General features: G+C 39.5%; 1 protein-coding gene across 2 annotated transcripts in view; it reads left to right on the top strand.

The window, feature by feature from the left end:
- Positions 1–15,397, top strand: part of LOC149307304 (unconventional myosin-Va) — a 100,049-nt gene that overhangs the window by 49,151 nt on the left and 35,501 nt on the right. For both annotated transcript variants that reach the window (XM_089538857.1, XM_089538858.1), the window contains exons 11-20: positions 190–271; positions 2,120–2,260; positions 3,675–3,800; positions 4,562–4,645; positions 5,184–5,342; positions 5,719–5,816; positions 7,622–7,708; positions 7,805–7,913; positions 9,322–9,533; positions 11,283–11,439. In XM_089538857.1, coding sequence (XP_089394983.1) covers positions 190–271; positions 2,120–2,260; positions 3,675–3,800; positions 4,562–4,645; positions 5,184–5,342; positions 5,719–5,816; positions 7,622–7,708; positions 7,805–7,913; positions 9,322–9,533; positions 11,283–11,439 — 1,255 coding nt within the window. The remainder of the gene's footprint in view (positions 1–189; positions 272–2,119; positions 2,261–3,674; positions 3,801–4,561; positions 4,646–5,183; positions 5,343–5,718; positions 5,817–7,621; positions 7,709–7,804; positions 7,914–9,321; positions 9,534–11,282; positions 11,440–15,397) is intronic.

Genomic DNA, 15,397 nt, shown 5'->3' with positions numbered 1-15,397 from the left:
CCACAATGATAAATTATAGGCACCAGTTTGCTTGTTACTACTTTTGAGTAGATTGATAATGGTCAGCTCTTCTCTTGCTAGCAGTACAGTATTAACTTTTTGAAAGTACTACAGCTTTGCCTCCTGCTCTTTGTAAGCATAAAGCTGCTCCTTTACCACTTTAAGTTGGCAACTGTCTCTTTTTTTTAGGTTTGAAACATTTGAGATCAACAGCTTTGAACAATTTTGTATCAACTATGCCAATGAGAAACTGCAGCAACAATTTAATATGGTAAGAAGGAAAAGGCTTTTCTGTGCTTCCATCCACAACTCACTAACAGTCCATTTTGCCAATGGATTACCACTGAACATCTCTAGGGACATGCCCACATCAACTTCCTTGAATAGCTTCCAAGAAAAGATGGTGCAGTCTGCATGTCATCTTGACACTGTGCCTAATCAGAGCTGTGTTTCTGTTAGTTGTGTTTAGTAGCCTTAGGAAAGTGGGTACCTCTTGCTTAAAATATTCCTTGGGATTTCTGGTGAACAATATTGGTAAATGTAGAGAACAACTCATATGTTGAACATCTGCACCATCTTAAGCAGGAGATAGGAGCCTTTATCATATCTTCATCATTTCTTATAATAGATGTGTTGGAATCAAGGCAGGAGGAAGGCAGTTGCCGTGCTTTCACTTCAGCAAATGTGCTACTAAGGAAGAACTCCAGTTTATGACATGACAAATTGTAACCCTTCATTGCCAGTGGATCTACTCCAGAGCCATTCCTATACTGCTATTTTGTGCGTATGGATGGCATGGAAGACTTTCTCCACAGGTGTGTTACTAGAATAGCTGCGCTTGTAGTTAAAAAAGACATTGGAATGGCTCAAATAGGATGTATTTTGCATAATGAACTAGGAAAACAATAGCTAACAGGACTAGAACAAACCAGGATCTGAAGCCACAAGTTTAAGTTGGTTTGAATCTTTTTTTGTCCTGAATCTGGTAATAATGTTTTATTTATATGCCGCTATTCGAAAGATCATAGCGGTGAACAGCAAGTAAGCTAATTAGCAAGTAAGCTAATTTTCCCCCAACAGTCTGGGTACTCATTTTGGCGACCTCGGAAGGATGCAAGCCTGAGTCAAGCTTGGGCCCTTTTTCTGGTCTTGAACTCGCAACCTTGTGGTTTCGAGTGAATGGCTGCAGTACAGGCATTTAACCACTGTGCCACCAGGGCTCCAGGTAGACACAACTTTCCTAGTTCAGAAGCAATGGAGAAGCTATGGTTAATTAATCCAGGAGGTTTTCAGTTGCAGTGTGTCAAGGTGAAAAGAAACAGTACTTACTTGCACAAAGCTTGTGGATATCTCAGCCTAATAAGCCAAGACATCTTATGTGCAAACCTAGTCTGTACTATAAATTTATTAACACCTGTTCCAGGTATGTGCACCAGAGGGAGCAAAACTACTCTGTGTGTTTGACTGCGAGTACAATACAACCTCCATATCCAGGGGTGGTGCATTCCCTGACTTACCACCAACAGTGGAAATTGTGGATAATAGCCAACCTTATTTCTGGTGGAAGTTGACCATAGAGTCACACTAGATGTCTAAACAGGTGTAATCTATAGGCATGTGGAACTCCTCCAGATGCCTAGAGAGACTGTATTTTTTCAGACATGGATAAATGAAACCATGGGTACCAGTCCTGTGGATATGGGAGTTGTACTGAATCTGCCATTTGGCTTTTCCTCTCTCAGAATGTCTCCCTCGGCGCCTATTCCTCCTGCTTTATGTAGTTAAATAGAATTAGTATCTAAATTACCTTGTTTGCTGTTTCCTTCCTGTCTTCTTTCCCAGAAGACTACTTAAGAGTACTTTCTTTTATTGTAATTGTAATTTGTTACATGCAGATTTCATTGTTCCTTTTGAAATAACTAAGCTCACACCAGTAAAAGTCTGCTTTTGTACTTTTAGTCTGAACAAATTCCAGAAAGATTGTCCACTTGAGTCTCCATCTAATTAAAATTGCCTTTGGTTTAAACTGTGTGTAACCTACATAAATGTACCATGAAGAAAGAAAGTCCCAAGTTGGTGAGCTGTGCTCTAATAATTCCATTTCCCCCCTATCTTTTAGCATGTCTTTAAGCTAGAGCAAGAAGAATATATGAGGGAGCAAATTCCATGGACCTTGATTGATTTTTATGACAACCAGCCCTGCATTAACCTAATAGAAGCCAAACTGGGAATTTTGGATTTATTAGATGAGGAATGTAAGGTAGGAGTTCAAATTACTAAAATTTTATGTTTCAAAGTTTGTTGGTGTTCAATTCTCCATAGTTAGGGGATGCGAGTGGTAGAGGTTATCTGACATGTTATTATTTGTATTTTATAAGTATTAGGAAGAACAGTTCTATTTGTTACAGGGTAAAGTGTTCAGTTTCTGTTTGCTCACCCTTCACTGCCAGAAGAGCCTCCATCTTTTAGTGCATCTTGTCTATACTTATAACTTGATATATTATAAGGGATGCATTGTTGCCCCAGGTATAAAATAAATGTATGACTTGATATTACATTTAGCATTTCTTCAAGCTTGGTCGTTTTTATTGATAATGCCTAGAAGGAGGTGGTGAATATTAAATATACAGTCAGCCCACCCCAATGGCGGGCTTGCCATCTGTAGATTGGAGCATTTGTAGATGGCCCCACCTCATTCTTCCAAATGGTGGCATGTGTATGTGGCTGCATCAGTGTCGCACACCAACATTAAAAACAACAGGACTTGAGGTTCCATGGGTTTTGGCATCCACGGGTGGTGGGGGTTCAGAATGGAACTCCCCCCATGGATACAAAGCGGGCTGCTGCCAGGATCCCAAATAAGCCACTGGCAGGAGCAGCTTTTTACCACTCCTTTTGCTGGAAGCTGCTCTGAGGCCACCTAAGATGGCCGAAAGCTGCCAGCAAAAGGAATGGTAAAAAGCTGCTCCTGCCAGCGGCTCATTTGGGATCCTGGTGGCAGCCCGCTTTAAGAGCTGGCTATCTGGTTGCCATGGTCCTGGGACGATTGGGGCCATCTGTTTCACTCCTGTGTTGTACTTCATTGTGTTGGAGTAACAGTCTTTCACACTGCAGAATTACAGCACTATGTTTCCACTAACTGCCATAGCTCAAACCTATAGAATCCTGGGAATCCTACTTTAGGGAAGGGTATTTAGAATTCTCATTCAAAGGACTCTAGTGTCTCACCAAACTGCAAACTACACAGAATAATCGTGCAGTATTAAAAGCTTTGCACATTATATTCAATATCTAATTTGATTAGCGTTCCCCCTCTGTTATACAGGGTTTCCCCCTATTTAGTTTTACTCAAATGGTGAAGGAATATGTTGTGTAAATCAGTTTATGTTATGGGACTTGGCTTAATTTTTAAAAAATTAAATGATGAAACAAGAATGGAATAGTAGCTCCGCCAGTATGCACTGAGATGTACAAATAGCACATTTAAAGAAGTATTTACCGAAGTAAATGGTCCAAGCATTTGTGTTCAGCAACAAAATGAGCTATTAATCCAATCATATTTGTTTGCATGGCAGTGATTTGGAATAAGTTACAGGCCAATACTGCATTTTAATATCTGCTTTATGTGACAAATTGTTCAAAATGCTTGAAATATTTAAATTTCCTTTTTCTAGATGCCTAAAGGTTCAGATAACAGTTGGGCCCAAAAATTATACAATACCCATTTGAACAAGACCGCGCTCTTTGAAAAGCCCCGTTTGTCAAATAAGGCTTTTATTATCCAACACTTCGCAGATAAGGTAGGGATTTTTCTTCTCTTGTAATCTGTAATGGGCCCATGATCTTTTTACTTGACTTTCAAGACTATTGGAGGAACAGTTCACTGTGATCCACAGCACTTTATGTGTGCTGATTCAGGTGCCACTTATAAGTTATTTTTAGCTGTTTTAAAAATATTCTATAGACTTTTTTGGTGGCAGTTCTTTTGCGGGAGTTTAATTTGAGGTTCTCAGTGAGTGAATAAGAATCAAATTAAGACACGTCAGACAATGATCTCTAGGTTGTTCACAGGAGATCTTCCAGTTTAACTATAAACAAAATAGTTTGGGGGTATCTACCTGCCTGTCTGTATCCTATTAAATCAAAATCTATTTTCATCAGGAGGGGTGAATCTTTGGCATACACAAGGGTAGGTATATTTGGCCTCCAGATGTTGTTGGACTGCAAACTCCTATCATACATATTCTTGGCTAGGTTGGCTAGGGCTAATTGGAGTTACAGTCTAACAGTATCTGGAAGGCTAACCACTCCTGGCCCCTAGAGAAGCATTGGAAGGTGACGCGATGAACTAGTCCATGACCCATAAAGATTTCACACACCATAGTAGCAAATCCTACATACCAATTTGTAAAGTAGCCTGTCTTGAAAGAAGCATTTGTATCTAAACCTTCTGTGAGATTTACTACATTTTCCCTAGTTTTCAGAATTTTTACTTCCATATTCTCATCCGTCTAAGATGGGAGTGCCGGTTGTTCATATTGTCTTATAATTTTCTTTTCAGGTGGAGTACCAGTGTGATGGCTTTTTGGAAAAAAACAAAGACACTGTCTATGAAGAACAGATCAAAGTTCTAAAATCAAGTAAGGTTAGTATTACTCCACTTTCCCTGCCTATACTGTGTTTACTAAAAGACGAGTTTTAGATCATCTTAGATCCAAAACAGACTGCAGAAATAATCCAGAATTGTAGTTTATTGTGGCACCACAGCTCTCTGACATTATCCCCCCGGCCCTTTTGTGTCACATATTGTAGATTGTGAGCCTGTGACCAAAGAGTTTTATTTTTAAATCTACGTTTAAAAAATCTACTTCCTGTCACTTTTTAATCTTTTTTAAAAAATTTAGGTACTTTAAAAATGATAAATATCAGTATGAATGATATCATTTTTAATATTTTTGGTTGCAAAATATATCCTATTAAAATTTTAGAAGTAGCAAATGTTTTTTATTCTGTTTCTCCCCCCCCCCCCCCCCAATCAGCAGTTAGAAGGTGTTGAGACTAGCAAATAAGTCTAAAGGTGATTTCTTCTTCACTTTTAGTTTTCCATTTTTATTGTCATTCTGTTAGCAAAGCTCTCCCTTTTCTAATGCAGCGGTAAACTTACTGTTCTTTATTTATATCAGTTTAAGATGTTGTCGGAGCTGTTTCAGGAAGAGAAGGACACCAGTCCCACTTCAGCCACCCCCTCTGGCCGTACACCATTATCTCGTGCAGCTGTAAAACCAGCCAAGTCTAAAGTAGCCCAAACAAACAAGGAACATAAGAAGACAGTGGGACATCAGGTGAGTAGGATCCATTGCTTTAAATTCAGTAACAGTCCCTTCCCCTGCTCCGTTGTCTTAATGAGACATTTTATTTGTATAAGACACAGGTGACGTGGTAAAAAACAACAACATTTAGAATAGGCTGTTTGGGTTCCTGGAGTATTGAAATAAACTGTGAACTATGTAATCAATATGAAAGATGTCAGCGTGTGTCTCCTAACAAATTGATCATATTAGATTATTTTGTGGTTATTTTGTACTTCCCAGAAACACTGTTAGGTATTGCTGGAATGAGAAGTTTTAGTTTATAGAATGATATTCTACTACAGAAGCCATCACAATGTTTCTGTGGGTTTTTTTAAAGTATTATTCTTTATTTGTCTTTTTCCTCTAGTTCAGAAATTCTCTGCATCTTCTGATGGAGACCCTTAATGCCACGACTCCACATTATGTGCGATGCATTAAACCAAATGACTTCAAGTTTCCATTTATGTAAGTTAGTTTCTGTATACTATCTGAAGCATGTCTTGCTGTTTAATGTACAGTGCAAAGAACAAAATTCAGATGTTTTCTCCGTTTCTTGTTTTGAACATAACAGAAAGTCTTCATTAGCTGCAGCCAGATACCTTGGTAAATGCCAGGGATATTTTCTGTGTTATTATTATTTTTTTGTGGAACTTGGAAGCATTAGATTACAAATCTCAGTGCCTATCTCCCATTTTATAATTGAAAAAACAGGTTTTCCATGCTCTGAGGTTTTGATAAAGTTTCCATGCTCTGTGATGGAACATGAGGACTTACCTTGATGTTTATTTAGGAATCAAGAAAGAGAAGCTGGGAGCTGTGTACTTGATGAAAGTACTTTCAGTATTTTGATTTTTTGTAGCACCCAACTTAGAGTATTTTAAATAAAAGAAAGCAACACATAAATTGAATGCCTCTTTAGAGAGGCAGAATAGGAATGCAAGGACTAAGGTAAGGTGAGAAACCTTTTCTAATTTGTTGCTGAGAAAAGGCCTTTTTCTGATTTGTTGCGTTGATGGTAACTTTTCCTTTTTATAAGATGGTATTTTGGATTGATTTTAATCGATCAGTTATGTGGTTCAGCACCAAAATGCTGGACAGTAATATAAAGACTCAGTCTTAACTCTACAGCTATGCCCCCCCCCCCCCCTCTATCTTGGTTGCATAGACTAAAGCAGAAGATGAATAGCTGTAATGTCTTTGGAGGAATGATAACATAAACATCTAATACATCCCATATTTGTAAAGAGGCATTCAATTTATGTGTTGGTTTTTTTATTTAAAATATTTTAAGTTGGGTGCTATGAAAAATCAAAATACCGAAAGTACTTTCACCAAGTACACAGCTCCCAGATTCTCTTTCTTGATTTCTAAATAAACTTATTTGAGGAATCGCCTGCTCCCACATAATCTGCCCCACACCCTCAGGTCCTCTGAGAGCAATCTATTGCAGCCTTTAAAAACCAGACTAACTGCTACCTCCCAGAGGGCCTTCTCTTCAATTGCTCCCAAACTATGGAATGGTCTGCCAGACGAGATCCGTCAAATTGCCAGCTTAGACAGCTTTAAAAAAGCTGTCAAGACAGATCTCTTCCAGCAGGCCTTTCCTGAATAAAAGTGCCTGGCCACAGAATGACTGCCCCCCGCATCATGTATCAGCCCACCGCTCTGTCCTCGTTGTATTTTTTATTGTGTTTTTAATAGATATTTTAATTGTAAAATGTTTAATCCTGTTTTAAGGGGGGGAATTTGGGACATAATTTTGTAAATGTGGATTTTAATGTGTTGTGAGCCACTTTGATTGTCTTGTCACAGAAAAGCGGGATACAAATAAAAGTTTTATTTTTATTTATTTATTTTATTTATGCAGTTACTTTCATGAAGTTTAATTGTGTTATCCAATTTACTCTGATTGCTCCAGGGGTGAGAATCACACAATCATTCAGATGTTGTTGTATGGCACACTCTAACCCTCATAGCTAGTAGTGAAGAATGCTGGTAGCTGTAGTCCAGCAACTTGTGAAGTTCCGTATCAGTCCCATCTCTGGACTAACCTGTCCTGAAGACTGTCTCATCTATGCTAATTGTGGGCCCATTTAATAGCTAAGCAATTAAAGTAATAGTTTTCTCTCTATTTGAGAAATTGTCCTTATAGTTTCATTTTTCTTTTACTTAATAAAAACCTTGTTATATGAATACATTGCTATCATTGGTAGTAATACCCATAGAACCTTATTATAGTTTGCTGATGAGATAGCACTTCTCACACATAGGTTTGATGAAAAACGAACAGTACAGCAGCTCAGAGCTTGTGGTGTGTTGGAAACTATCCGAATCAGTGCAGCTGGTTTTCCCTCAAGGTAAGCCTGCAAGTGGTGTCAAATTGTTTGCTGGAATATCACTGATACATGAGAAGCTTTTCTGTGGGTTAATGCCATGTTGCTTCTTGAACCCAGGTGGACATATCAAGAATTCTTCAGCCGCTATCGTGTCCTGATGAAACAGAAGGATGTTCTCAGTGACAGAAAGCAGACTTGTAAAAATGTTTTGGAGAAGCTGATTCTGGTAATAGACCTCTGTTTGGTGAAATTTGCTGAAGTAGGATCTCTGTTGTTAATGGGATAGTCAGGGTAATGGAAGACTGACATAGGATAATAAATTAGTACACATGTAGCTTTGCAAAGATGAAGTCTACACTTGCTTAAGCAAAGATGGATCCTAGTTCTCAACTGTGTCTCTTGCTTTTCCCTGCATATCCCTTCCAAAAAATCAGTTTTGCCTTTCCATTTAAAATGTCATAGAATATTCATAATTTTCCAGTGTTTAGGAGCCTTCACTTATGCTCCTAAAGTAAGGGTGGGCAAAGTGTAGAACATGGACCATATGTGGCCCCCAGGGGTCAAAGTATTTGCTCCAAAATGACATCCAGGGGATGTGTGGGTGCTTCCACCACATTTTGAGGGTGGTGGTGGTGGAGGAGGTCTCTGTACCAATTTAGGCCCAAGTGAGGCCTTTTTTTGAAATAGGAAGTGAACAGGAAAGGACTTCCAATCACTTCCTGTTTTGAAGGAAGACCTCTCTTGGGCCTAAAATAGCTCAGGAGGCCCCAATACATAGATGAAATGGAGAAAAAAACCCACACCTTTTGTGGAAGTGGGTACGGTGGGAGATGTGGTCCTTTAAGGTCTCCTAGGAAAGCAAAATGCTGTGTGTCTACACTAAGTAACCACATTGAATTCAATGAGACCTTCATTCAAGTCAATGTGTGTAAGACTGTAGACTAAGGCCTGTTACAGACAGGCCAAAATAAAGCTGCTTCGAGTCACTTTGGAGGTATAGTATTTCAATGATGCATGAGTCCTAAGAGTCTGGAAGCTGCACCAAAGCTGCACTCCAGTCCTTAGGATTGGAGCATGGCTTTGGTGTGGCTTTTGGACACTTAGGATGCATGCATCATTGAAATACCATACCTCCAAAGTGACTCGAAGCAGCTTTATTTTGGCCTGTCTGTAACAGGCCCAAGTTTCATGCTGTGGCAACTAGATTGGGGGAACCTTCTTTGGATGTCAACCAGAGAAGATTTAAAATAATGTAATGTCTCATATATATTTTCTCTGCCTTCTCTCACCAGCTTTTTAACGTGCTTCCTCAAATACATTGGTGTGTGCAGTCTTCATACTTTTTGGAAAGTATGAACAGTTATTAGAATAAATGATCTGAAAGAGGGTAAAGAATACTCCTTTTTTATCTGCTAAAATAACCTTTGTTGGTCAAAATAAGACTGGATAGTCCAGGTATATTTCCCCCTTAAAATTCCATGCAGCTGCACACTGAAAATAGCAGGTTTTTCAACTGTTCTGTTTGATTTGACTCTCAGAATTTCTTTTCAAGTGTCATAGGGTATGCTTACCTCCTTGCTAATTCTGTTGTCACTCTCAGCCTGACACTGATTGTACATTTCTTCTGTAAATAGGATAAGGATAAATACCAGTTTGGGAAAACAAAGATATTTTTCCGGGCTGGTCAAGTAGCATATTTGGAAAAAATAAGGGCTGACAAACTAAGAGCTGCTTGCATCCGCATTCAAAAGACCATCAGGGGGTGGCTAATGAGAAAGAAGTACTTACGCATGAGGAAAGCAGCCATCACTGTTCAAAGATATGTCCGAGGATACCAGGCACGATGGTAAGCTGGACACCTGGAGAAATGTCCTGTAATATTGTTCTAGATTGCTTTAAATAGAACATACAACCCTACATTCATTTTTTCCTATACTGATCAGGCACTAGACAGAGGCCAAAATTAGTATGCCATAGACCAGAACGGGAATTGTGTAGCCTTACAGATGTTTTTGGACTTCAGTACCCATCATTCCTCACCATTGGTTATACTGGCTAGGACTGCAAGAAGTTGCAGCCTCAGAACATGGACATCCACCCTTCCACCCAAGGACTAACTCTAAGGGCTAGAATAGACCCACTGAAGCAATTGTTGAATGTTAAGTCAGTATTTCTGTTAATCTCATAGATTTAATGCAGGTACTCTAGTTGGGACTATAATTGCATTTAAGTCTAAGTGTTTGTTGTTCATGAAGTGAAAATGACTGTACTAGCAGCTTGATACGTTTCTGGCACTGAGCTGTGTGGGATTTACTTCCCAATAAACAAGATTAGGTTTATGTTTAATAAAACTGGAAGGCTATTTTTAATGCTGTTTGGTCCCCCAAAGAGCTAAAGCAGTATTCCCCAAACCTTTTCCAACTACCGCTCCCTTTCGTCTTGGGCAATGATCCTTGTGCCCCAGCATATTTCTTGACATTAGATCCACTGTTCTACTGCAAATTCAAAACAACTCATCTTGGTCACTGCTCCCTTTGCATCTGGTCACCCTGGGAGCAGCAACCAAGCAGGCTGGCTGAAGAGCAACCGAGAAGTCTCTCACTCATGTCACCCCTCTAGCAAAGTCCAGAGGCAAGAGGCCTCTCAGTCGCTGCTCAGTTGCTGCTCCAAAGGTGACCAGGTGCAAAGGGAAGGACTCTCCATTCTTTTTCGCTTTGGTGGAGATGGGCACAACTGGTGCGTGTGTTAGGGGTTTACAGAGGCCACATGCCCTGGACTGGACACTGATGCAGAAGGGGAAAGGGAGAGATTTTAACTACAGGAGCCGCTCCAAGATGAAGGACTCTCCAAGAATCAATTCTAGACACTCCTCCCTCTCCTTCAGAGACATGTCTTCACTGCACAGCTTCAAGTGTTTCTCCCCACCCAAATGGGGCCATTCTGAGCCACAGTTTCCCAGCTGCCATCACCACCAGCAGCTAAAGGAGTGAGCTCATGTGGGCAGATGAAAAGTGGCCGACACCACCACACAAAATGATCAGCAAGGTTGTGTGGTGGTTTTAAGGGATCCTGAAAAGAAATGTCATGCAACTCTCATCCACCATGGGATGGTGATGGTTCCCTTTGTCTTTCTTGGACACCAATACTCTGACTGAAGGCTTCCCTGCCACCCTCTTTTCCCTCACGGCCCCCCTGCCACCTCTTTTTACCTCACCAACTTGCTGCTGTCTCCTTTTCCCTCACCACCACCCTGCTGCCTCCTTTACTTCTCACCACTCCCCTGGATCTTTTCACTGCCCCCAGGAGTGCGTATCACCCACTTTTGGAATCACTGGACTGAAGTCACCGAGATTTGTTCAGAGCTTGGAAATTGGCATTTTTTATTTACAACTCCCATAATCCTATAGGCTGTAACTGACGCTCGGAGACTCTGGGAGTTGCAGCCTAATACAGTTACTTTTCCAAACTCTGAAACTATGGTCCAGATCTCTCTACTGAATTGCAACTTTTCATAGGCATTAGCACTAAGACAGGAGTGTGAAACCGCTCTAGAAAGTGTATAATGGTTTTTTTTGTCTGCACTTTTCTTGATCAGCCTTGCCACCTTTCTTCGAAGAACCAAAGCTGCCACCATTATTCAGAAATTCCAGCGTATGTATGTTGCCCGCAAGCGATACCATTGTATACGAGCAGCTACTGTGGCTCTCCAGTCATATTTGCGAGGCTATATTGCCAGGAAGAAGTATCGCAAGGTAAGAAAACCTATTCTTCAACTCCTCATTTAGGTTTTGAATGATCTCTGGAACAGTTTATGTGTTAGTGCTTTCTTCAAGAGTGCTTTAGAATGGCTATTGTGTGCTTCATTATATATTTAAAGTTTCAGTTTTTATCATATTTGACATGATATGCATACATAGACATAGAGGATATAATATAATGCCAGTATTTGGATGCTGAAATTATGAGAAGGGTGTTGCGCATGAGCACTTCAGGGACTGCTTCCAGGTATGATGGGTCTAATGTGTGAATGAAGGTCCCTAGTCTAAGAATATCTGGATCCATTTCAGTTGGAAGATTTAATTTGAGGTCACAGGTTAGTTCTTACTCATGAAATGAATGGGAAAATTGATCTCTGGAGGGGAAACATAATCCTGTGCCAGTCATGGTAAGGATACCTTTAAACTTGTGAGATGAAAAATCATTTGTTTTATATGTATCCTGATTTATAGGACTCTTGTCATTTAAATTTCAGTTGTGACTAAGCAACTCTGCGTCTGTAAATGATAGTTTAGTTTGTGAATAAATCCAGAACTCAGTGGAAGACTAGCAGTGTTTTCTACAGCTGTTACTTCATATATGTGTGACAATCCTGGAGAAGATGAAAACGTGCCCCATTTGTGTTGACAGATAATGATACCTGTACTTAAGGAGGGTGTTATTAATGATGCAGTGTGGAATGTTTTGTTGTCTAGAGATGTGACTGCAACAGGTGGCAGTAGCTATTATAAAACTATGTGTAGAAGTCACATGGCTGTAATAACAATTTTGGAAAGATTGATCTACATGTTCTGGGGAGGCTTCCAGAAGATATGTGATGCCTGTCAGTTTCACAGGAAGCTTACCTAATATCTGAGTAATGTGTCAGGTAAAATTGCTAATACTGTAATGTGCCTCGAGTGTACTTGGATTTCATATAGTTTGGACCTGCAATATCTGCTGAATCAAGGTATTTTAAGGAAACATTAAAGACAACAGAATGTTGATAGCTGGAAATTATTTCATCATATGCCAGATGTCTTGGCATTACTTAATTACATAAAATTATAGGAGTGGTGATGGGATTTTAAGCACAAAAGAGACAATGATAAGCCATTCCAGTGTTTTAGAAGAGAGATCTTTTCTAATCTTCATTTTGTCAGTTCTACTTTTTGTAAATATTAATGTAATTGGTTTTGTTTCATGATGATAGAGGTATAATTTTTATGCTCTATGGTAAGGAAAGGCAAAGTTCCAAGTTGACTAATTCTCAGATTGAGTATATCAATTAGTACCAAGCAATTTAAGTTTATGAAATATAAAGTTTCCTCTACAATGATATGTAACATGAAGCATTGGTTAGAAACACTGTATAGATGAAGAATTTGCAAGCTGTTCATTAAATATCAAGAAGAGAGCATTAGACTGTGACTGAAGAACTTTTAAATTTGGTTTATGTATAAAAAATGTTGTCTGTAAAAATGCTTAATGTATAACAGTTACAAGACACTCTCTGGGTCTCTATGGGAAGCTGATAACACTGCCTCAGGGAAGAGTATTTACCCTTTCCCCCCAATAAATCTGGACTAGAAGAGGGAAAGTATGGAAAAGTTCCACAATAATGCAGTGTTCCTCAACTTGATGCCCTCCAGATGTGTTGAACTGCTGCTCCCATCTTGCCTAGCTACATGGACAATAACTAGGGGTGACATAAATTGTAGTCTATCACATCTAGAGGATGCCAGATGGGCAAAGGGTTGCTCTGATACATGTAACCCTCAAAATTCTTTATGCATCAGATATATGGGTTTTTGTGAGAGCAGAGTAACCCTCCTTGGATCCTTCGAGAAAGCTGAGATTTAGCATAGCCCTGCCCCCTCCATTATGTGTATGTATTAGACTCTTCCATTCTATTTTGTCCATCATGGCAGTAACACCTCCAGTAGAAATTCACTAAGTTCTGGTAGTGTTTTCATCATGTTTTCCTCCTTGATTTTTGAGAACATCTTTACTGTACTGTGTTGTTTTCTGTTGTTTTAAATATCACCCATTGTTTTGGGGTCACTTTCAGCCTAGAGGACTATGGCTTCTTGATTTCTCCTCAGTGTTCTGATTGCTAACCATAAAGTCCCTTTATCTGGCAGTCATGATCAATGTCTTTGATGTGTTAGATATTTGCAAGATCTGCCTGGGGTTTATTGACAAAGTAGGAAGGAATAGGTAGGACTACTAGGCTCTGACTTTGTAGGAACTGCAAGTCTGATCTATAGGACTGCCTGCAAGTTAGCAGTACTGTAGATTTACAAATCAACAAGCAGTCCTACTAGCAACACAAGATTCAACTCCATGTTCCTCTGTGCTTAATATTTTTCCATTTTTATTTCCCTTAGTAGACAAAGGAATTTGTTTGATAGTGTTTTCCCCCCAGCCATTTCTGCTTTTGTTACTCCAGTTGATTTTTCCACCACTTTGTTTTATTATCTGAAGTTGAAGCTTTTCTTAAAATAATTTGGGACTTACGTCTGTAAGACAATATGATAGCCATCTTTAACAGTTTAAAGGGATGTCACATAGAAGATGGAGCAAATTTGTTTTCTGCTGCTCCAGAGACTAGAATACAAATGCATGGATATAATTTACAAGAAAAGAGATTTTATTAGGAATAACTTACTGGTAGCTGTAAGAGCTGTTTGACAGTGAAATGGACTGCCTCGAAGGGTGGTGGACTCACCTTCGTTGGAAGTCTTTAAACAGAAGTTGGATGGCTATTTCTTGGGAGCGCTTTATTTGTGTTTTCCTACATGGCAGGAGGTTAGACTGTGCTGTTACTGCATTCCCTTCCAGTTCTGTGGTTCTGTCATATGAATAGCCTGCTGTTCTGTCTTCATGGAATATGTCAGTGGTATGATCACAGCTAAAGAAACCATCATTTGATCACTAAGCTACAGCATTTCTAGACTTTTTTGAATAAAATTTGGCTTTCTTGTTGCTATTAGCATGTTCACTGTGGGAGAGAACTCTGCGCTTTACAAAAGAATTCCCCATATCTTGTCTGGTACAAGGATAAGATAATTCAATAATTTACATTGTTTTCCTGACCCAAATAGAATAATTTCTTGAGACTTATGGAGCACTGATGGACTGATAGTAGTATTAGTGTTCCATATGTTTCAAGAAATTATACTACCAACTTTTTTTTTAACCAGGAGTCATCTATTTTGGTACACTTATTGCACTCCCTGAATGTAAGAAGGTCAGTGGCTGTCTGTACTAGTCAGACTGCATAATTCTTTCAGAGATGGCTTCCTTCCTTCCTTCCTTCCTTCCTTCCTTCCTTCCTTCCTTCTAGTCATTGGTCTAAAAAGTGTCTGTCTTCTCAAATCCTGGTGAAATAGTGAATGCCGTAACAGCTAGTCAAGCATCTGCTTCTACAAGCTATACAGACCCATTCTATAAGGGTTCAGGTTGTTTATTCAGCATTTTAAAGGGCTAGCTTTATGTAGGGCACTGATGTGGTTTGAGCCCTCAACCTTCATTAACCATTGCCACATTGATTTGAAAGCTTAAACAGAAACAAACCTTGGTAGAATAGGGCTGCCTGCCATACTCACATAATGTGCTTCCTACCAGTCATACTTTGTAACTTTGCTACATGTGATGTACAGAAAAATTGATGAAGTAAACCAGGTGCTTACCTGTAACTGACGTTCTTTAGTGGTCATCTGTGCATTTACAAAACTTGTCAAACCTCCAGTCAGTAGCTCATTTGGTTTATAAAATGCTATCTCTATCATGCATATAAGGAAGTGGGGTAGGGCTATCACAAGAACCAGTATAGTGTAGTGGTTTGAGCACTGGATTATGACTCTGGAGATTAGGGTTGAATCCCCATTCAGCCATGGAAGTCTACTGAGTGATCTTGGACAAGTCACATTCTCTCAGCCTCAGAAGAAT

The sequence above is a fragment of the Sceloporus occidentalis genome, unplaced genomic scaffold, assembly GCF_023333645.1.
Source record: "Sceloporus occidentalis isolate IW3139 unplaced genomic scaffold, rSceOcc1.0.p SCAF_9, whole genome shotgun sequence".
Lineage (NCBI taxonomy): Eukaryota > Metazoa > Chordata > Lepidosauria > Squamata > Phrynosomatidae > Sceloporus > Sceloporus occidentalis.
The sequence above is the reverse complement of the archived record's forward strand: the minus strand, read 5'-3'. Positions and strand labels throughout refer to the sequence as shown.